Source organism: Sebastes fasciatus, chromosome 24 (assembly GCF_043250625.1).
Source record: "Sebastes fasciatus isolate fSebFas1 chromosome 24, fSebFas1.pri, whole genome shotgun sequence".
Classification (NCBI taxonomy): Eukaryota; Metazoa; Chordata; class Actinopteri; order Perciformes; family Sebastidae; genus Sebastes; species Sebastes fasciatus.
In genome coordinates, this window is record NC_133818.1 from 5,696,658 (window position 1) to 5,719,326 (window position 22,669).

Sequence of the window (22,669 nt, forward strand, 5' to 3'; positions counted from 1 at the left end):
GGGGAAGGTTTTCAGTGCAGCTCCCTATTCTGAGAACAAGGAAGTGGTGTTCAGCATGTAGCCAGAAGAAGTGTCACATCCACCTCCTCTTCTTTGGAGGATAAAAACAGCAAGGTAATACTAAAATCTGATATATTTCATTATTCTATTAATATGTGACGTCACTGTTCCTCGAAAGAATAATAAAAACTTCCCATTTAGGAGGGTTTTCAAAATAAAAGCGTGACGAACGTTAAACGCTTGATTCCTTGTCGTTTTGTTGTGTGTGAGCGGAATAGCACGCTAAACTGGAATTAAAAACACAAAATAACTCTTAAATGTTGGCTTATTTGTCGGCAAAATGCCTTCTCAGACGTCATATGACAACATAGACTTTTATTTTGAAGGTTGACTAACCGGATTTGGCAGTAGCCTCCTGTTTGACAGCAGATGTAAACAAATGTTTTTATTAGTAGCTAATAGCCAGCAGGATATGCTTTACTTCATATGAGTTGGATGTTTTACATAGATTTAATTCTTTCCACCATCTTTAGTTAAACTTTTTAATAAGGTTTTAGTTTAATAAGTTCTTATTCTTGTTTGTTACTTCAACATGTCAGGACATGTTGAAGTTTGACATCTTCAACTAAGTAGTAAGTGGAATAATAAGAATTATTTCAATCTGAATTGGGTAGTGTGCACTTATAAACACTAATGATTTACCATGGTTCAGTTTCGTTTTGTACACTCTTGTTTATTCTTTAGAAAAAGGATGAAAGCAAACTATTAAGAGTATTATATACCTTCATGGGGCATATTCTGTCTTTCTATACTTGTTATATTTGTATTATAATGTATCAATTAGGGCTGTCAATCGATTCAAATATTTAATCACGATTAATCGCATGATTTTCCTTAGTTAATCACGATTAATTGCACATTTGTATCTGTTCAAAATTAACCTTAAAGGGAGATTTGTCAAGTATTTAATACTCTTATCAACATGGGAGTGGGCAAATATGTTGCTTTATGCAAATGTATGTATATATTTATTGTTGGAAATCATTTAACAACACAAAACAATGACAGATATTGTCCAGAAATCCTCACAGGTACTGCATTTAGCATAAACAATATGCTCAAATCATGACATGGCAAACTGCAGCCCAACAGGTAACAACAGCTGTCAGTGTGTCAGTGTGCTGACTTGACTATGACTTGCCCCAAACTGCATGTGATTATCATAAAGTGGGCATGTCTGTAAAGGGGAGACTCGTGGGTACCCAAAGAACCCATTTTTCATTCACATATCTGGAGGTCAGAGGTCAAGGGACCCCTTTGAAAGTGGCCGTGACCGTTTTTCCTCGCCAAAATGTATTAGTTATTTAACCTCCTTCCTCCAAGCTAGCATGACAGTATGACTGTAAAGTGAATTGATAATCCGCCACTCTTAGGCTGTTTGTTTTTTTAAATCTTTGACATGTATTACAGATTTCACCATGGAGGGAACTTCCAAAAGCGATGCTGCAGCTCAGCCCTCTGTTGCTGCTCAGGTTCCTTTCATTCACCTTTGTAATACTTTAGAGAAAATCCAGAAGTCTAAACTCCGTCCAGATAAATCCAAGGTCCTTAGGGATTTCATTGAGTCATGGAGGAAGTTTCATTCTGCCCTCCACAAAGACAACCCCAAAACAACGGACTCTTTCTACCCCGCTATGCGCCTCATAGTCCCGTCCTTCGAACGAGAGCGCATGGCGTACGGCATCAAAGAGAGCATGTTAGCTAAACTCTATATCGACGTGTTAGGCCTCCCAAAGAATGGTCCGGAAGCCAATAAACTACTGAACTACCGCGCTCCGACTACATCCCAAGGAGAAGCTGGAGACTTCGCCGGCATGGCGTACTTTGTGCTGAAGAAACGGTGCACCAGTCAAGCAAACCTCAACATCAAAGAAGTCAACGACTTCCTGGACTCGGTGGCCATCAACAACGCCAGCAAGAAGAAGGATCTGGTGAGGAAGAGTCTGCTGCACCTCATCACCCAGAGCACGGCTCTCGAGCAAAAATGGCTCATCAGGATGATCCTGAAGGACATGAAGGTCGGGATCAGCAAAGAAACCGTCCTCCAAGTCTTCCACCCGGATGCCGCCGATCTCTACAACGTGAGCACGGACTTGAACAAGGTGTGCCAGCAGCTCCACGACCCCTCCGTGTCTTTGAGCGAAGTCTCTATCGGACTCTTCTCCGCTTTCAAGCCAATGTTGGCAGCTATGGCGAACATCCGCAACGTGGAAAAACAGATGGGGAACAGCCCTTTTTACATTCAGACCAAGCTGGACGGAGAGCGCATACAACTGCACAAAGACGGGGACGTGTACAAGTACTTCAGCAGAAATGCTTTTGAGTACACCCAGCAGTTTGGGGGATCGCCACTGCAGGGCTCGCTGACGCCTTACATCCACAACATCTTTAAAAGCAACATCGTAAATTGCATCCTCGACGGTGAGATGATGGCGTACAACCCGACCACGGAGACCTTCATGCAGAAAGGGAGCAAATTCGACATCAAGAAACTCATGGACGACTCTGAGTTGCAGACGTGCTTCTGCGTGTTCGACGTGTTGTTAGTCAACGACCAGAAGCTTGGCAAGGAAACGCTGAAGACACGTTACGAGACCCTTCAGACGGTTTTCACGCCGGTCAAGGGGAGGATACACCTGGTGCCAAAGGCTGATGCCAGAACCATGCAGGAGGTGGTGGATGCCCTCAATGACGCCATTGACGGCAGAGAAGAGGGGATCATGGTGAAGGATCCTTCGTCCATCTACAAACCTGACAAGCGAGGTGAGGGATGGCTGAAAATAAAGCCTGAATATGTGGCTGGCTTGATGGATGAGCTTGACCTGCTGATTGTTGGCGGCTACTGGGGGAAAGGAAGACGTGGCGGTATGATGTCCCATTTCTTATGTGCCGTCGCCGAAGCTCCAAAGCCTGGCGAGAAACCCTCCGTGTTCCACACTCTCTGCCGCATCGGCTCCGGCTACACCATGAAGGAGCTGTACGACCTCGGTTTAAAGCTAGCCAAGCACTGGAAAGTCTATCGGAAGAACGACCCGCCCGCATCCATCTTGTGCGGAATCGAGAAACCAGAAGTTTACATCGAGCCCTGCAACTCGGTCATCCTCCAGGTCCGCGCGGCTGAAATAGTCGGAAGCGACATGTACAAAACCAACTGCACCCTGCGCTTCCCCAGGATCGAGAAGATCCGCGACGACAAGGAGTGGCACCAGTGCATGACCCTGGCGGAGCTGGATCAGTTCCGCAGCAAGGCGTCTGGGAAACTCTTCTCGCGGCACCTTCACATCGACGGCGACGAACCGCAGAAGAAGAAGCGCAGGGGGCCAGTCAAACCCAAGAAGGTGGTCGGGATCATCGACCACTTCAAGCCCCAGGACCTCTCAGGGGTAACCAAGGAGACGGATATGTTCGAGGATGTGGAGTTCTGTATCCTGAACGGCACCGAGGATCACCCCAAGGCGGAGCTGGAAAAGGGCGTGGCCAGGTAAGACGAAAAAAGCGTCTTCCAAAAGTCACATAGTCGCGCTTTAAAGTATCCTTAATAATGAACTGGTGTCTTCTTCTCATTAGGTGTGGAGGTATCGTGGTGCAAAACCCAGGACGCGACACCTACTGCGTGATCGCCGGCGTGGAGAACATGCGCGTGAAGAACCTGGTTTCGTCCGACCAGCACGACGTGGTGTGGGCCGCCTGGCTGCTGGAGTGCCTGCGCCAGAAAGAAGTGGTCCCCTGGCAGCCGCGTCACATGATCCACATGTCGCCCTCCACCAGGGAGCACTTCGCCAAGGAGTACGACAGCTACGGCGACAGCTACTTCGTGGACACGGACGAGCAGCAACTGAGGGAGGTGTTCGGCCGGATCGGCGACGCGGATGCATCCGCGGCGGTGAACGCCGGCCAGGTGGAGCAGCGTTACCACTGGGAGGACCTCCCCACCAGCATGTTCAGACCCTTCGAGGTTTACATGGACTGCTACGCCGACATAAGTGACCGTAAAACCGCCATACCTGCCACCTGCTTGGACATCAGGGCGCTGGAGTTCTGCTTCCACGGAGGGACGGTGATGCAGAAGTTAGAGGAAGGAGTCTCTCATGTCGTTATCGCAGAGGAAACACGACTTCTGGATTTCAGGACTCTGAGGCGCCTTTTTAGGAAGAAGTTTAAGATCGTAAGAGAATCATGGGTGACTGATTCAATCAAAGCAGGGTATCTGATGAATGACACCGACTACTTAGTGTGAAGAGCCTTAAACACAGGAGTTGACACTGGAGAGGAATCCTCACGTTTTAATTAATTTCCAATAAGATTAGCAATAAACAATTTAATAAAAGTAGATATATAAACAAATCCAGACAGTCAAAATCACTGTTAAGGGTGACGATGTGATTTAAAACTACACTGTACCGTACAGGGATGTTGCTTCTCAGGGGTTGCATGCAGACTTTATGAGTTTTAGTTTTTATTAATGAGTGATTAAGGCTGCTTGTTATTAGCTTTTAATTAATAGACCACTGTGATTTTCAGCAAGCAATGATTGGTTTTTAAAATTTTGAAAGTTAGAACAGCATTATGAAGTATTAAAATACAGAAAGCTGATTAATCTTCAGATATTGCCCTCTTTTAAACTTTTAGCCAAGCAGTTTTTAATGCATGGAAAGGGAACAAGGTTTTCTACTTTAGCAAATTGAGGGGTTTCATTTTCTGGGAATATAAAGGTGTCAAAAATGAAGCTGTTTTCATCCTGTTAACTGAGATATCAATTTCACCATAATAGTCTAAAATAGGCCTATTTTTATTATTCAATTTCGTATCGCACTTACATGAAATTGGGGACTCAAATGGTCAAAATCGAAGCAGCAGAGGTTGAGATGTCCTGACTTTTAGTTCCCATTAAGAGTCAAGCTCCCACACCTCCAGTTTCTGTTAAAAGTCTTAAAGAGATAGTTCAGGTGTTTTGTATTGTGGTTAACTTAAACTGATTATTTAAGGTGTAAATACGTTTTGTCCACAGCAGTACATTGCTTTGCTCCCGTGCTGGTACTCCTGTCTGTTTCTCCAAACTACCGCCATCTACTGTATGTAATACACTGACTATGGATAAGTACCTCATACAACCCCACTTCTAAACACCCAAACTATCCCTTTAAGCCAAAAAAGGGGGATTATCGTGCTGAGTGAACAGCTCGTCCTTTTTTTATGATCTGTGCCTTTTTATGTTTTTATTATCTGTTTAATTAACTCTAATAAATCTCTTGAATTAAAATAACAAACTGTTGTGACTGTTTTTAAGAATTGTTAATTAACTTAAAACACGGCGTCTGTGTGAAGCGATGGCCTTTTGCCTCGGCTCTTAACAGTCGGCAGAGAGAGACCGAGGGACACCACGGGGGTACGTTAAAACCGGTTCAGCTCAAGGCCCTCCGACAAAGATGTGGCCATGTTTTCCTGTCTTCAAAAATGTCACCAATGCGCCTTGGGACTCATTGATATGTTATAACCTTCATTACCGTCGCCTCCAGGGTGCAGGTAGCTGCCTGTGGTGTCCTGGGCATTGTTGTGCGTAAATGCCGCATGAATACATTTTCAAAGTAAAAGTGATGAGGTACCTGTTCTCAATCATATACTGTGAATAGTAGCTCTCATTGACATGTTGTAGTGTTCCCTGTGGGGGGTTGGGGATTTTATTAAAGAAATTAATTCACCTTTGAGACATTCTTCAGCGAATGTGAGACCCCTTTTGTCCAAAACAAAATAGTTGAGAGCAAAATGATCTCCACTAAACGATATTGTGCCTCTGTAAGCACTCTGTAACCCATCGCCCACTCTGGACTATTTCCAGGTGATGCGGCGTGAGCGTTTTGACTGACAGGCCTTAATTAGAGGTACTCAACTGGTGCTTATTCCTGTGTGGCGTTCCGTGTATGATGTGTCGCCGCAACACAACTGTTGGTCTTGAAAAAGTCCAACATGCTGGTCCTCGCAGGAGCAGATCATCAGTCCTGAGGATCTGGACACGAAAACAGCCGCTGAAAACCAGCATCGCTGTGTCCTAATGGGATAAATGCCCTAATTAGGCTGGCCGCAGCTACTGGAGAGATGGCACCAGCGCGGCCGGCGAGCACGCTGGACACGAGCAGGAACAAATGGTTTGGAAGCGGCCCCCGGACGACCAGCGGCTGCATGTGCTCAGCTGAAATAAATGAGCTCCTGTGGAGACCAAACGGAGGCTCGCGGCTGCACGGGAGGTTTTGTCTGCAGCAATTAGCTCGGCCCACCCTCAATGAAGAAATTCAGTCAAAACAACAGAGAATCAAAGTCCTTCTTGTGCCTCAAATCATTTATATATTTGACCAACATCAAGTGAACTAGTCATTGTTGAAATGTCTGTTACATGTACACACCACTCTGGTTGGTGGTGTCGAGCACATTTTCACTCATTTTGCTTCAAAGCTGAACTTTAAAGAGGACATATTCGTCCCCGGGGCAGGTGTCCACTTTGCCTGATATGTAATCCAACCTTAGTCACCACAAAAGCAACATGGCAGTACTGTGAAACAATTAATGGATTAGTTGATTGGCAGAAACTTAAAGCTCCCATATTGTGCCATACTTGTATTTTGTGTTTCTACTAGAACATGTTTACATGCTGTAATGTTCAAAAAAACACTTTATTTTCCTCATACTGTCTGCCTGAATATACCTGTATTCACCGTCTTGTCTTTAGTGCATTTCAACGGAATTGCAACAGAATTGCGTTGCTAGGCAACAGCTTGGGTCCATGTTTACTTCCTGTCAGCTGATGTCATTCACATACACTGCAGCCGCATGTATTCTGGGTCACATTCAGAATTTTTACATTTAAAACTGAAATGGTCTATTAATATATTGTATATTTGTGACATCACAAAGTTACATACAGTATATTCTGACAGCTTGTTTAAAGGTCCCATATTATGCTCATTTTCAGGTTCATACTTGTATTTTGTGTTTCTACTAGAACACGTTTACATGCTTTAATGTTCAAAAAAACTTTTATTTTCCTCATACTGTCTGCCTGAATATGCCTGTATTCACCGTCTTGTCTTTAGTGCATTTCAACGGAATTGCAACAGAATTGCGTTGCTAGGCAACAGCTTGGGTCCATGTTTACTTCCTGTCAGCTGATGTCATTCACATACACTGCAGCCGCATGTATTCTGGGTCACATTCAGAATTTTTACATTTAAAACTGTGAAATGGTCTATTAATATATTGTATATTTGTGACATCACAAAGTTACATACAGTATATTCTGACAGCTTGTTTAAAGGTCTCATATTATGCTCATTTTCAGGTTCATACTTGCATTTTGTGTTTCTACTAGAACACGTTTACATGCTTTAATGTTCAAAAAAACTTTTATTTTCCTCATACTGTCTGCCTGAATATACCTGTATTTACCCTTTGTCTGAAACGCTCCTTTTTAGTGCATTGCAACAGAATTGCGTTGCTAGGCTACAACCAAACAACACACCAAAAACACAACAGCAGCCTGTGCTTTTGAAATTTGGAGGCTATATTAAGATAAGATAAGATAAGATATTCCTTTATTAGTCCCGCAGCGGTGAAATTTGCAGTGTACAGCAGCAAAGGGGATAGTGCAAAAAACAAGATGCATCAGCTAACACATTAAAAAAAAAAAGAGCTAAACAAAGTGTAACAAAATATGAACCATTTAAATAGAAGGAAGTATAAAAATAGGAGCAGTATATACAGTATTTACAATAAACAGACTATTAACAAAATTGCACAAGTGGAAAATGATATTGCACAGTGAGAAAGAATGAATGAATAATGAAATTCCACCTGAAAATATCAGGTTATTGTCATTGTTATTATAAAGTAACCTCGATTTTAAATGAGCTAAAACATCATTATGGTCATTTAAAGCAGAAGCAGCCCCCTTTGTTTTGATGAGAGCATCTTGCCTGAGGCTGAAACCAGGTGAGTACCAACCTGTCTGACTGCTACAGTGTCAAGACAACTACAATATGGGCTATAATAAAGTGTATTAGTGGGAATTTTCAAAATAAAATGATCACAGTTATCACAAACAAGCCTTACCAGCCAGTTTTATTGTCCCATATCTTCTGTACAGCTGCATGCTTTTACTTTTTCTTTCTTTCTTTATTTTTATTATAGACATAAATAGTGTTGAGATATTATTTATTTTAAAAACTGACATCATAGGCTTTCATTTTGAAATCATAATTACAACATTTCTGGTGGCATGTTATTGGTGTCTCTCTGACTTGACGCACCTTGAGCACCAGAGGGATGCGGTGGATGCGATGCGCGCGCACAACGTCAGAGATGGAGGAGGTTGTCAAGGTAGCCAGGTGAGGTAGCACAATACCGGATGTTTGGCGATATGACCTTCACAATAAAATACAGTATGTAGCTGAAACATAAGACTCAAGATTCAAGCCCTTTATTGTCATCGTGTAATACAACGAAATTAGATTGTGACAATCCCATAGGTGCTAATGAAAAGATAATAAAATAAAAAAAAGATAGTGTAATATAAATATAAAACATATAAAAGATTATACAATATAAAATATAAAAATACAATATGTATATTGATGAGATTACAGTTTTGCCAGATTATTGCACAAAGTGTTCGTCAGATAATTATATAATTATTGCACAGAGTGATCAGCATAAATAAATAAATAAAATAAATGATAAAATAAAATAAAATAAATTATATAACAAATAAAATGTAAGGAAAGGAGAAATAAATAAAAAAAGAAAACAAATGGAATACATTTTAAAAACAATCTTCAAATCACACTTAACGGCAGAAAATAAGCTGTTAGCTTGTGGACTTTTATTCTGAACGTTGCAACCGGAAGCACTAACGCTCGTTTCGCTGCTCGTTTGACGCAGCTTCCTGGCAAACACACCGTACCGTCTCTCAGGCGAACATGGCGGCAAGTTGACAACGACAGAGAGATGAAGACGGCGAGGGCTTAAAAAATAAAATAAAATAAAATAAATAATCAAATAAAATAAAATAAATTATATAACAAATAAAATGTAGGGAAATAAAATAAACAAAATTATATAACAAATAAAATAAATGAATAAAATAAATATAAAATAGAATAAAATAAATTATATAACAAATAAAATGTAGGGAAATAAAATAAACAAAATAAAATAAATTATACAACAAATAAAATGTAAGGAAATAAAATAAATAATAAAAAAAAATAAAATAAATTATATATCAAATAAAATATAAGGAAATAAAATAAATAAAATATTTTACAGTATAAAAATAATATAAAAATAAATTATAAATTATACAACAAATAAAATGTAATGAAAAGACAAGATGAATAAAAGACAAACAAACAAATAAACAAACAAAAAACATTCGGGGTCAAAAAAAAAAAATATATATTTTTATACTGTCAAAAAATATTTGATAGTATAAAAATAATATAATAATTAGAATTATTATATATCTTATAATTATTATAAATTATATTATATAATTACAATAATAATATAAAATAAATTATAAACAAATAAAATGTATGGAAAGGAAAAATAAGCTGTTAGCTTGTGGACTTTTATTCTGAACGTTGCAACCGGAAGCACTAACGCTCGTTTCGCCGCTCGTTTGACGCAGCTTCCTGGCAAACACACCGTACCGTCTCTCAGGCGAACATGGCGGCAACTTGACAACGGCAGAGAGATGAAGACGGCGAGGGCTTGAAGAAGAAGAGACCTCCAGTTAAACAGGGATGTAGTAGAGTAGAGTAGGCCTTCACCAACCGACACACTAAAGGCACAACAAGCAGCGTCGCCATGTTGGACGAGGATAGCGTCCCTTCTCGACCGAGGCCCGGGTAAAGCGGTGGCGGTGTTTCTGTAACGCGGAGAGCGGAGGCTACGCAGAGGAGAGGAGGAGCGGTTGGACTTCGCCGGTCAGCCATGGAGGACGCGGCCGTTAGTCGTCTAATTTCAAATCACAACCGTTGAAATTCAAACCAGAGAAGCCAACCGCCACTAACCGCCACTTATAACTGCCAATAACGAGAGTTAGAAGAAGAAGACGTCGACGACCCCCCACGACGACGACGTCAATGACTGTTGCGGCAGAGGAGCCCCCACGGCCGGTTCCCTAAAATATGACCAGGGGTGCTGGGACGTGTTGGCAGCAAGAAGACGACGACGACGGCGGCTTCCAACTGTGGCTCGAGTGTCCCCCAAGAGACAACCAGAAGCCATTCACCGACTCCGAGAGGGCGCAGAGATGGCGACTGTCCTTGGCGTCGCTCTTGTTCCTCACCATCCTCCTCTCTGATCACCTGTGGTTCTGCGCCGAGGCCAAGCTCACCCGGACCCGGGTCAAGTTCGCCTCCTCACACCTCCACCTGTCACCTCACACACACTCAGCAGCACACAGAAACGCTATTTTTATAGGAAACAGTACCAAACGTGTGTGGCGGCTTCTTGAAACTTGCCACAACCAGCAGCACCACCACCAGGATAGTTGCTTCACTCTCGCAGATGCAGACCACCTGTGCGGCGGCCTTTCCGACAGAGAAAGGGCTGTAAATATGAGCGATTTGTACCTTTCCTTTTGTAACTCCTACTCCCTGTTGGATCTGTTTAAAGGCTCCACCAGTCCGGACAATCTGAACTGCAGCCTGGACGTGCTGCTCGGCGGTGGAGATGTCGGCGGCGACACCAGCAGGTGCAGCCTGTGCGTGCAGGCGTACCAGCGCTACGACCAGCACGCACAGGAGAAGTACGAGGACTTTGAGATGCTCACGCAGAAATACGAGCCGGGGGCTTATTCGGTGAGGACGTGCATGGAGCAGTGCAAGGTAAGAGCTGCATGCACATGTAAAAACAAACAAACAGGGGGCCATCTGTTGATTTTTTGGGGCCCAGGATAGATGCCAGGTTTTGTGGTCCTCCTCCTCCTCCTCCTCATCCTCCTCCTCCTCCTGTCGCCATGGAGACGGGATGACAGATTCAAGGAGACTCCTCATGTTCATTCATCTCCTCATTGTGTGTTTTAGGCCCCATGCTAATGTGCAGATGGATATGGAGATGGAGATGGAGATGGAGATGGAGATGTAGATGAGGCCTTTGCTGGGTCTGCTCCCACAACAAAAATTGTGGGCAGTATTATTGTTTATTTGTTTATAAATTAATAATATACAGTGCAGGAAGAGGCAAAAAAAAAACACTGGGCTTATCAGAAGCCTCCACCTAGAGACAAGATTAATATAAAGAAATAATATGACTACATAATAGTGGCTACACACACAATAGTGGACTACTCTGTGCTCTCTGTCCCAAAAGCTCGGACAAAATTGGGGATATGCATATTCTGCACCCTCAGCCTGGAATTTGCTCACAAAATGACCTAAAAATCATGTTCATTCATCTCCTCATTGTGTTTAGGCCCCATGCTAATGTTCAGATGGAGGCCTTTACTGGGTCTGCTCCCACAATACTTAAGTGTTTTTATTACCCACAACATTGTGGACAGTATTATTGTTTATTGTTTATAAATGAATAATATAAAGTGCATGGAGAGGCAAAAAACCCACTGGGCTTATCTGAAGCCTCCACTTAGAGACAAAATCAATATAAAGAAGTAATATGACTACATAATAGTGGCTATGACTACACTGCGTTCACAGGACTTCTTTGTGCTCTCTGTCCCAAAAGCTTGGACAAAAATTGGGGAATTTGCATATTCTACACCCTCAGCCTGGAATTTGCTCCAAAATGACCTAAAAATCAAGGAGAATCCTCATGTTCATTCATCTCCTCATTGTGTGTTTAGGCCCCATGCTAATGTTCAGATGGAGATGGAGGCCTTTGCTGGGTCTGCTCCCACAATACTTATTTTTATTACGCAAAAACAATTGTGGACAGTATTCACTGCGTTCAAGATTCAAGATGTTTATTGTCACGCCGGTTATACAGGTACAATCGTGTGAAATGCTTTTTACTGGGAAGCTCCATTAAAATAATAAGTTATATTACAATTATAAAAGGAAATACTTTGTACAAGGGCATATTAAGAACATATACATTAAGAAAATATACAGTATATACAGTATAAGATATATTTTTGTGTGAGAAGGTGTCGTATGAATTATCAATTTAAAAGTCTGATGGCCTAGGGGGAAAAACTGTTCCTCAGTCTGCTGGTGAGAGTCCTGGGGGTCCTGTATCTTCTACACTGCGTTCACAGGACTTCTTTGTGCTCTCTGTCCCAAAAGCTCGGACAGAAATTGGGGAATTTGCATATTCTGCACCCGCAGCCTGGAATTTGCTCCAAAAATGACCTAAAAAATCAAAGAGCTGGTATCATTAAATATTTTTAAATCTAAAATGAAGGCTTTAGAAGCAGACTCTCTGGCATGCCAATGTTTTTAGCTTCCCTTGTTGTACAGCTGACTCCCAGAAAAGTTCCTTTTTGTCCCCCCATTTGTCTTCAGATAGTTCTCTTTTAAAGCAAATTTTAGTGCTTTGTGAATTGTATTTTATCTCTATATGTGTCTGCAACTTTGTGTTCTTGCTGCTGACAGTCTTGGCCAGGTCTCCCTTGGAAAAGAGGTTCTTAATCTCAATGGGACTAACCTGGTTAAATAAAGGTTAAATAATAATACAAATTCTAGTTTTTACACAGCTCATAATCAGCCATCGATAGCGCGCTTTTATAGCCCTATTGAGGGGCAGTTTGGCAAACAACCCCTTCAGTGTGCGCTGTCGCAGTCCGCCAGGTGTTCATCATGGCCGCCCACTCCATATCGAGAGCGTTTCATTAAAGTCAAGAGGTGGTTTCCCCGCCTAATGTGGCGGAAGGCTTTCTTCCCTTCGACTTGTGTTTGCTCATTACGCACGGGCCTTGCGCATCTGCTCATTACGCACAGGCCTTTCGCCTCTCTCTCCACTAGGCCCCACTAGGCCCGCTGTTTGATTTGTTTACCAAGTGACCACCGCCGGGAAGCCAGAGCCAGAGCTGAGCCGTAAAAGCTGCACTCAGCACCGCGGAGAGCTCCCGAGCTGTCCGCAGTGCTGAATGGTGCCTCGTCGGCTCCATTCACAGAAGCCCTGGCCAATCCCAGATGGCCTCCATTCACCCAACCAACCGGTGGCATATAGGCGTCAAGGCCATCTGCCTGCTTACACAAACACCAATGCATGCATATAGAGTGGGCCTATAGTTTGCAAGCTTACATTTAGAATAGAAAAACATCCCTTTTATGTTTCTTTTATAGTTTCTTCCCTGTCAGATGTCTTAATCCTTGCAAACAGCCTTTTAAGAGAGATAATTCCAGCATTCTTACTTGTATAAACACTCACACACTCTCTTTGTGTAGCACAAAGGAGCTGTTTCTTTTATCTTGTGCTCAGACATCAGGTTTTATTAGCCAGGTTGTTATAGCTATCTTTTGTATTGTATATTTTTTAATGCCACAATCAATATATTTGCTTCATTTGAGTCTAAGCGGAGGTAAAAGGAAGTTACCGCTTTTATTGTTGTAGTTTGAGTAACATGACGTATCCTTCAACCAAAATAAACCGCAGCGAGCCGAAAGTAGAAAACAGCGGAGGGTTTGTGTGGATACGACCTGCACCCTCACATGTTAAATCCAGCATGGTAAACACTACACATCCAGTAAAGTATGGAAACACTTTGGGTTTGCAGGAAAAGAAAAGCTAGACCGAAGACACCAAAGGGAGAAACACTGCTCCTGAACTGCCTGAAACACCTCGCTTGAAGTCTCGCCTTTTCTTCCGTAACGTGGTGATGTCACCAAGTCACACATTTCCATAATACCAATCAATAAATCAAATGCTCTGACAAAAAAAAAGAAAACAAATCTGGTATCTGTGGCTGTCGCAGGACTGTAACAAACATGTACAATCATTTTATTTGGCCCAAATGTATTGATTGGACGGGCTACCTGCCTTCCTTCAAAACTCCGAACCACAATCTGCTAGCTTGACAGCTGTGAGTACTAACAATAGCCATGTTTGTTGTTTACGTTCGTTATGATAATTTGGGGGAGTGGCTTTGGAGGGAGGCCTGAAGGGACAGACTGTCAGTGTTGGCGACTTTCTCTCTAGATTTAGGGACTTTTGGAGCTACTTCTGCTAGCTACTTTCATTTGGAAAAGAGTTGGCAACTCTGGTCTGGATTTAAAATCTAGCGTGCTCTTGCAAGTTTCTCAGCATTACAATCAAGGCAATTCAGGCAGTTCAGGAGCAGTGTTTCTCTCTTTGGTGAAGACTTTGTAACTTTGCCGACCTTTTACAATCACAAAAAACTATATATCACACTAAAGGAAAGGGGAAAAAGCATAATAGGTCCTCTTTAAGAAATAGCCAGCCTTTCTGTCAGCCATTGAGGAAAGCTCCCACCGAAGCCTCCATGCGTGACATTATTTCTTTCCCTCTGCTGAACCGAAGCCCCCCACACATGAATCCATATTTTATCCTCTGCCAGTCTCCGAGCCTCACCTCTTGGCATTGGAGAGAAAACATTTATCCAAGCTGCTAATTTCTTTTAACAATGACCCGTCTCTATCACCTTCTTGATTATAGGTTTGCCCGTGTGGTCGGAAAGAGCGGCCGGTAATGTCGAGCTCTTGTTGAGTTAATGGCTACCTGCCTCGGAGAAGCCCGGCGGTGCGTTGTTGTGCGCCGGCTCAGACAGATGTATATGTAATCTGCGTAAATACGGCGAGATTATAGCGCTGGTGTGTGAAAACATTAACCGAATACATCCCTGCCTCATTGTCTCACTTCAGCATGAAGGGGAACAGAGAGTGTTTGGATCCCTGACATTTCCAGTGATGATATTTGACATGGAGAGTAGTGTTTGTTTGTGCAGGAGGAGCGACTCCCGTGGTCCGCAGGTGGTGCTTTGATTCCCGTAGCCCGAGGTGAAACATCACACGGTGGACACGGCCGGTGTGCTGTTCCTCACAATGGGATTCTCCATCATCTGACTCCGTGCAAACCCTCCATTCATCTTGACAGCGGGGCCGGGGCTCCAAACATTTAAACCCGGGGCCGACCGACGTGCTAATGCTGACTTGAAAGCGGCGTGTTTTTTTTTTCTCTTTCTCCCGAGTGTGAACCAAAATGTCAGACTTGTTTCACAGGACACAATGGAGCAAAAACAAACCTGTTGGCAGCACAACAACTGTTAGCCAACAAAGGCCTGGGGTGTCTGTACTGTAGCCACATCATTCAATTGAGGGTTTCCCCGAATTTTTATGCCAAAGGTCTGCAGTATTATAGCATAACTGTTATTATCACCTATTCACATGAAGCGTATTTTAGCACACAGGTGTATAATTTTCAATGCAGGTGCATAAACAGCATTGCATATGCTAAATTATGGCGAGGAAAAACTGGCATGGCCATTTTCAAAGGGGTCCCTTGACCTCTGACCTCAAGGTATGTGAATGTAAATGGGTTCTATGGGTACCCACGAGTCTCCCCTTTACAGACATGCACACTTTATGATAATCACATGCAGTTTGAGGCAAGTCATAGTCAAGTCAGCACACTGACACACTGACAGCTGTTGTTGCCTGTTGGGCTGCAGTTTGCCATGTTATGATTTGAGCATATTGTTTTATGCTAAATGCAGTACCTGTGAGGGTTTCTGGACAATATCTGTCATGTTTTGTGTTGTTAATTGATTTCCAATAATAAATATATACAAACATTTGCATAAAGCAGCATATTTGCCCACTCCCATGTTGATAAGAGTATTAAATACTTGACAAATCTCCCTTTAAGGTACATTTTGAACAGAGAGAGCTAGTTACGTTAGCAGTTAGCAGCCGGTAAGCAGCACAGTCCTGCTAACAGCTAACGTTAACTAGCCCTCGTCCTGCTAATTTCAACACGGGTTTGTTGTTCACAATGTAGTATTATCAGGAAAAAAGTCCTCCCGACCGTACGCTGCATGACAAACGACGCCCGACGAAGCTGAAATTTGGTTTGACTCTAAAATGAGTCGTGTGGCTCTAAGTTCGGGCCAGAAACGGGCTAAAATCGTACAGTGTGTGCCCAGTTTAAAATGGTTAATCTGGCCCTGGTGGGGGACATAACACAAAACATGTAGTTTGTCGGGGTTTCCCATCAGAAATGATGAGTTTGAGGGCTTTTCATTTTGGAAAACGTCCCAGGTCCCACCTGACACGATCACAGCATGACACAAACATATCTACAATTTTTCCCTAAACCCGCACAGACAATCGTTTGACAAGAGTAATGAATCTGCGGCTGCACATGTGTCAGCAGCCTTGTTCCTCCCAGGTAATCTCACTCATTTATGAACTTGAAAGACTCTCTGCACCTGGCCAGGTAATCATGGAGTCTCTGGAAGTGAACAACTCTATCTTCTTCTAGGAATACTTCTATTATTACTCTCTTTTTCTGCAGTTACTACCACTACTATGGTGTAAAATAACTTCAAAACAATCACTGATGCACAAACCCGTCTCCTCCCCCACCCTCCAGGTCCAATTGAATGTCTAATCTTAGCCGGTGTTGTGTGCAAGTGGAAAGGAGGACAGCGTCCACACAGCGTCCTCCCTCTTTAGATCCTTGTCAACCGCACACATCTGCATTGATCTGAGCTCTTTTTGAGCCGGAGGGACGGGCGGCAGCAATACCAAGAGGTTGATCCCTATTGATTCGCACCGAGCCCTCCGCATTCGCTCGTCCTTCACTTGATAGCGGGCCGCTCCTCCAACCGAAATAGGGCATCGTGTTGCTGTCTGAACCTGTTGGATTGTGTGTTTTATATGTACAGTTTAGGTAGAGAAGTGTTAAAGTTGCTCCTTCTTCATCTGTTATCTCCCTCTCTACAATATGGACAGTTATGCAATTCAGCAGTAAATGATGCGTAACAACAAGGAAATCAGTTCTCAGCTGGGGAGCCCTTGAACAAAATCTAAACACAGATGGAGCCTCGTATTAGGGTTTGGAAAAGCTCCATATTTGGATTTATCCCTTCAACGAAATCCCACCAAAATGTGTAACACGTTCAATCACTTTGATAAGTTTGGGCCGCATTGATTAATCAGTCATTTTGAGCTAGCAGCATGGTTTTTCGGCACAATTGCGGGACCATGTTAGCATTGTCACTGTGAGCATGTTAGCATGGTGAAGTTAGCATTTAGCTCAAAGCATTGCCTCCCGGAGCTGCTAGCTTGGCTGTAGACTCTTATATCTCATTGGCCAGCTCTAAACTAAATATACAATCAGTCAAACAGCAACATATCTATCACATCAGAGGGAGATCCTTTCATGTGAAGGGCTAATATTACCATGCAGATCCATCAGTCATGCATCAGTGTAATTGTATTCTTTGTTTTCAAGTGTTTTGTGTGTGTACATCAAACCGGCAGTGATGATGAGTGGAAGTAGCTCACATATGGGTACCACTTTAGCTTTGATTTGCTCCCTTATCCCACAGTACTTGACAACAAGACATCGATGCACAGACTCCCTCATCCCCAAATCTATCAGTTACAGCATGCAGTATGAACGTGCTTTATCTCATCTGCATGAATATCCTGTGATCACCTATGCTTTTTTTAATCGCCGCCTTTGTTAGCCTTTTATTGGCTCGTGTGCATTAATGAGGGACAGACGGTTGTATTGCATTGTCCGGGTTGCACACGGAAGTGCTCACACGTGTGATTTCCGCCATTGTGTCTCCCTGCGGCGGTTGTGAACGCTGACCTTGGAGAGAGGGGTTTTGTCCCTTTCCGAGATGCTCGGCCCACTCCACGGCAGCCCTTTTATGAATGGGCAGATCCCTGAGCGGCATGCTAATGAGGCGGGGAGGGAGGAGAGAGGGGCGGCGCTCTGCTGCAGTGCACGGCAGCGCTCCCATATTGTTTCAGCTGTGAGAGCAGATCAGATCACATGAGATAACAGCAGGGCTGGAGGAGGGAGGGAAACCGCACCAGGGGAACGGGGGTTAAAGTGGGTTACCCAATTAATAGGCCTCATTTAACCTCTGTGGCATTTCCATTATAGGTGACATGAAGCAATTTCTCTGGCGTACAGTAATGTTGTCAATCACAGGTGGAGATTGTAATTATATATCTACATTCTCTCTGTGTATAGCAATGATTCCATTTGTGAAACTAATGGCCTTCTTATCAGCCTTAGCTGTACTTTGTGTTTGTGCTAATTAGCAAATGTTAGCCTGCTAACACGCTAAACTAAGAGGGTGATCATGTAAGCATTGTACCTGCTAAACAGCATTTTCATTGTGAGCATGCTAGCATGCTGATGTTAGCATTCAGCTAAAAGCATTATTGTGTCTATACAGCCTCACAGCTGCTAGCATGCTGACAGTAGCATCCTTGTCTTTCTTGTCCCGTCTTTGACTTGATGATGTCATCAGGGTTATCTCCAATTGGGCTTGAGACTTCATATTTTTCTCAGACTTTAAAAAGCTCCCTTCAAAGCCACAGAGGACAGGATACAACTGTTACATATATGAAAATTATTTTCACCTGTAAAATTTGTGGAGCATCCCCTTTTTTTTTTCTTTTTTTTTTTGCATTTATTGTGTGAAATTTCCCCCAAAGAAAACACACAGATGTGTTAAAATGACATTCTTAAAACTATCCTCCCCGGAGATGAATTCCTTTAGTTGCCAAGCTGTTCTCCTGAGCAATAATAGAACAAGCAAAAACGTAATAATAGTAAAAACATTCATTACTTTGGGTTCATTATTGTGAGGAAATGAAGATGTTGCAAAGCAGGATGTGTTTTTTTCCCTGTGAAACACCTAAGGGTCAGACTAATACCTTCATTCATTTATGGGCATGACATCAATTAGTCTAACAGTCCTATTGTCTGCATAGGCATTTGGATGGATTATTTTTTACAGGGATATAAGCCTGAATGCATATCCCAGCAGCTCTGTGCTGTATTGAATTTTAGCATTTAACTAATGTAGGAAATGCAGGAGCAGGGTGGAGGTTTGTGTCCTTGTTCAGGGGGCAGCGTTGTCCATCGCTGGCGGTGTCAGTTATGAAAACTGATGACTAGGTAACTCAGATATCCTGTGGACTAAATTCTCCACCACTTGACAGTAATGGGATTACCTGACTTCCCCTTATTCCCTAGTAATGTACCTCTCTCTTCATACGCCCCCTTTTTTAAAAGCTTTTTCCCAACCAGGTCTGTATGTATACACTGGACTAGGTAAAAGGTTGGAGTCTCTGTTAAGCTCCGTGTGGCCCATTAGGATGATTGAGGATGATGTTTGTCCTGTTAGATGAATTGTCAGTCACTGGACATGAGTCTTGTTTATGGGAGCGCAGTGCGGCGGTTTGCCTATTGTACGGTTCTTTCCGTTAAATTGCTCAATGCATGATGTACGCTTCTGTGTAATGCAATAAGTTACAGTATGACAGTCTAATGCACTGCCAGCGTAAGATGTATAGGATTGTATAAGGTTTTCAGTGTGTTACAATGCTGGTGATTTACTGTACATCATCTTGCGTCGAGAGGAGACAAAAAATAAGAACAGGAAATGGGAGAGAAAAGTCCATTTAAGGCCTTTACGCACCGGAAGTGTTACGAATAAACAACACTCGAATGCAAATATTATATATCTATAGGGTTGAGACCATTCAATATTGTAATTTATTGCGATTTTGGTTAACTTTTTCAACACTAGACCATGGGGAAAAGTTTAATCATACACTTCTAGGGACTTTAATTTGGAAAATATCTAAATTAATACAGTAAAAATGTTTGATTTTCAGCATGTTTGTAGTCAGAGATGTCCTGAAGTCAAATATATCAGTCATTGTCAGGAATTATTTATAAAAAAAATTCCAGCAACCCAAAAGTAAAAAAATAAAGACATTTCTCTCACAAATTAGTGTTATTTTCTTTTTAATTTATAAGGAACATTAAATGTTTTATACTTCTAGTGAATACAGTCAGATCAATCTTATTTCCATAGATGTATTTTGTATATACAGTTCCCTTTGTTAAACCAGACGTAGTCACACGTGTCTACTTCCTCTAACTTCTCCAAGGTGGTCTCTAGCTCTCCCGTCTGCTCCGTTCTCTTTATCCATCCATGATCAGCTCCATCGGGGCCGTTTGAATGCATTTAACATAAATGTCAGTATCTGGGTGCTCTACAGTAGTAGCGTCGGCCGATTTGACCACAGAGATGACAGCGACGGCCGGCAAAACCGCACGTTACCGCGATACGATAACGCTTCCTGTCCATGACAGAGTTAGCATGCAGCTTTAGCCGTGATGTCTAGCTCTGCTTTTCCTGTCAATGTGTGAAACCCAAAGTGTTTCCATACATTACTGGATGTGTAGTGTTTACCACTGTTTACGTTGCTTTTTCGCCGTGTAATATTTGCGTGGGTTGTGCAGAGTGGTCCAACCCTATCGCCAGATAGATCGGGTTCTATGGTGTGCAGTGATCTGATTAGAGTGAATAGAGAGGAGTACAGAGGATGTCAAACTATTACCAGAGCCACCCGGTCCACCCACAGTCCTGATGTTGATCCTGCGTGACCTCCCCTCCAAATCCTCACATCTGATCTGCCAAGTGGCCACCTGAGTTGAGAGCCGCTCTGCAGCGCTTGGAGGAGAGGCCCCTCTTCCCCCTCTCTCTTTAACGCTGTTCAGCTCGGTTATAACAGGAGATGTTACATGGGGATCCTTTCTCAACTCTAATAGATGCTCAGAAACAGCCCTGATATGCCCCAGAGTTATCAGGAAAGGTCTTTTCACAGTCACAAGGCCGTGATGTTGACTGCAGAGACGGCTTGTGGGCGGACTTGGAGGCCTCTTGGCTGTTTAACTCATTTTGTCCTTGGATATTAATGATACATTCCTGGATAGCTTTTATTAACATTTCTGAGTATAATACACCAGACCTCTACATAGCATGCATGTTTTGTTCCAAACTTGCTTAAAGCTCTGTTGCTTTTAGACTTCACCGCAACATATAAAAGCTATTCCTCATTTTTCAGGCATTTCCCTGAATGAATGTCCAGCAACACGGGACACTTGTGTCAATTCCCGCTCCAGTCTTTTCAAAATTATTATTAGGGCTGTCAAAGTTAACGCGATAATAATGTGTTAATGCAAATTTGTTTTAACGCCACTAATTTAGCGGTCATGTCATACTAGCTTGTCGAGAAGGAGGCTAAATAACCAAACTCAAATTTTGTCGAGGAAAAGCTGGCATGGCCATTTTCAAAGGGGACCCTTGACCTCTGACCTCCAGATATGTGAATGTAAATGGGTTGTATGGGTACCCACGAGTCTCCCCTTTACAGACATGCCCACTTTATGATAATCACATGCAGTTTGGGGGCAAGTCATAGTCAAGTCAGCACACTGACACACTGACAGCTGTTGTTGCCTGTTGGGCTGCAGTTTGCCATGTTATGATATGAGCATCATTTTTATGTTAAATGCAGTACCTGTGAGGGTTTCTGGACAATATTTGTCATTGTTTTGTGTTGTTAATTGATTTCCAATAATAAATATATACATACATTTGCATAAAGCAGCATATTTGCCCACTCCCATGTTGATAAGGGTATTAAATACTTGACAAATCTCCCTTTAAGGTACATTTTGAACAGATACAAAGTGTGATTGATTTGCGATTAATTGCTATTAACTATGGACAATCATGTGATCGATTGACAGCCCTAATTATTATAGATTGAAGGCCCTGCATCAGGTGTTATGGGTTCTGATTAGACCTGCTCAGGTTAGGGTTGTGCTAAGATACATATGCTGGGATTTACATGAGGATAAGTTTTATCTTTCCTGCATCAACACTAACAGGAAAGTCAAGAAAAAATATTTTTTATTTTGTTGCAGAAGATAATAACTGGTTCTCACACATTATTATTGTATTATTATTATCTATGATGTGTGGACTACTTTGAAAACAGCTTTATGTCAGTGTAATCTGGTGATAAACTCTGTTTACACAGTGTTGAGTCGAGGATGAATGGGTGCTGATGATAGTACAGCTGAGTTCAGTCCAGCTTGTTGTCGTGGTGTCAAAGCCTCCACTCAGCGTTTATCTTGCTGTGTTTATCGTGTAGCGACATCTCGGAGGGGGCCGCGTTCAGTCAATATGCTCTGTGCTCAGGTCGAGCCTCCTGCAGTCAGCGGGCTCTGCATCGATAGACAAAGCAGAGCCACCCTGACCTGTCCAGCAGCCTCCCCGAGCTCTGATCCAGCTGAAAATGAATTCTTTAAACCTGTGGAGAAGAGAGCTGCAGCGCTGGAGCTGCGCCAAACAGGGATCCTGCGACCACGGCGCCGCTTAATCTACTCAACATGAAACCAAACCTGGGAAACAACCTGTCCAGATTAGCTTCGGCCTATTCCTAGATCTACCTGTTTTGTAATCTAACCGGTTCGTTGCTGCGCCTGCGTGCTCAACCAGGCTGAAAACAAATCCCGACATACACATTCATGGCCATGTTTTCTCAGAACTCATTTACAAAACACGGTTCGGGGAAATGAATGC

At 42.7% G+C, this 22,669-nt stretch overlaps 2 protein-coding genes across 3 annotated transcripts in view; both read left to right on the forward strand.

Annotated features, from left to right (window-relative positions):
* On the forward strand, nucleotides 1–4,963 carry lig4 (ligase IV, DNA, ATP-dependent). 2 transcript variants are annotated; one of them, XM_074626857.1, is made up of 3 exons: nucleotides 1–114; nucleotides 1,471–3,541; nucleotides 3,628–4,963. In XM_074626857.1, the coding sequence occupies exons 2-3, from the start codon at nucleotides 1,479–1,481 to the stop codon at nucleotides 4,295–4,297; spliced, it is 2,733 nt and encodes a 910-aa protein (XP_074482958.1). In that variant the 5' UTR covers nucleotides 1–114; nucleotides 1,471–1,478; the 3' UTR covers nucleotides 4,298–4,963. The 2 variants fall into 2 exon arrangements, with proteins under 2 accessions (XP_074482958.1, XP_074482959.1); XM_074626858.1 differs by lacking the exon at nucleotides 1–114 and adding an exon at nucleotides 139–632.
* Nucleotides 4,964–9,649: 4,686 nt separating this feature from the next.
* The window catches only part of nalf1a (NALCN channel auxiliary factor 1a), a 30,295-nt gene continuing 17,275 nt past the window's right edge, over nucleotides 9,650–22,669 (forward strand). Inside the window, exon 1 of the mRNA XM_074626579.1 lies at nucleotides 9,650–10,943. Within this exon, the coding sequence (XP_074482680.1) occupies nucleotides 10,242–10,943 (702 nt within the window). The 5' untranslated portion in view covers nucleotides 9,650–10,241. The remainder of the gene's footprint in view (nucleotides 10,944–22,669) is intronic.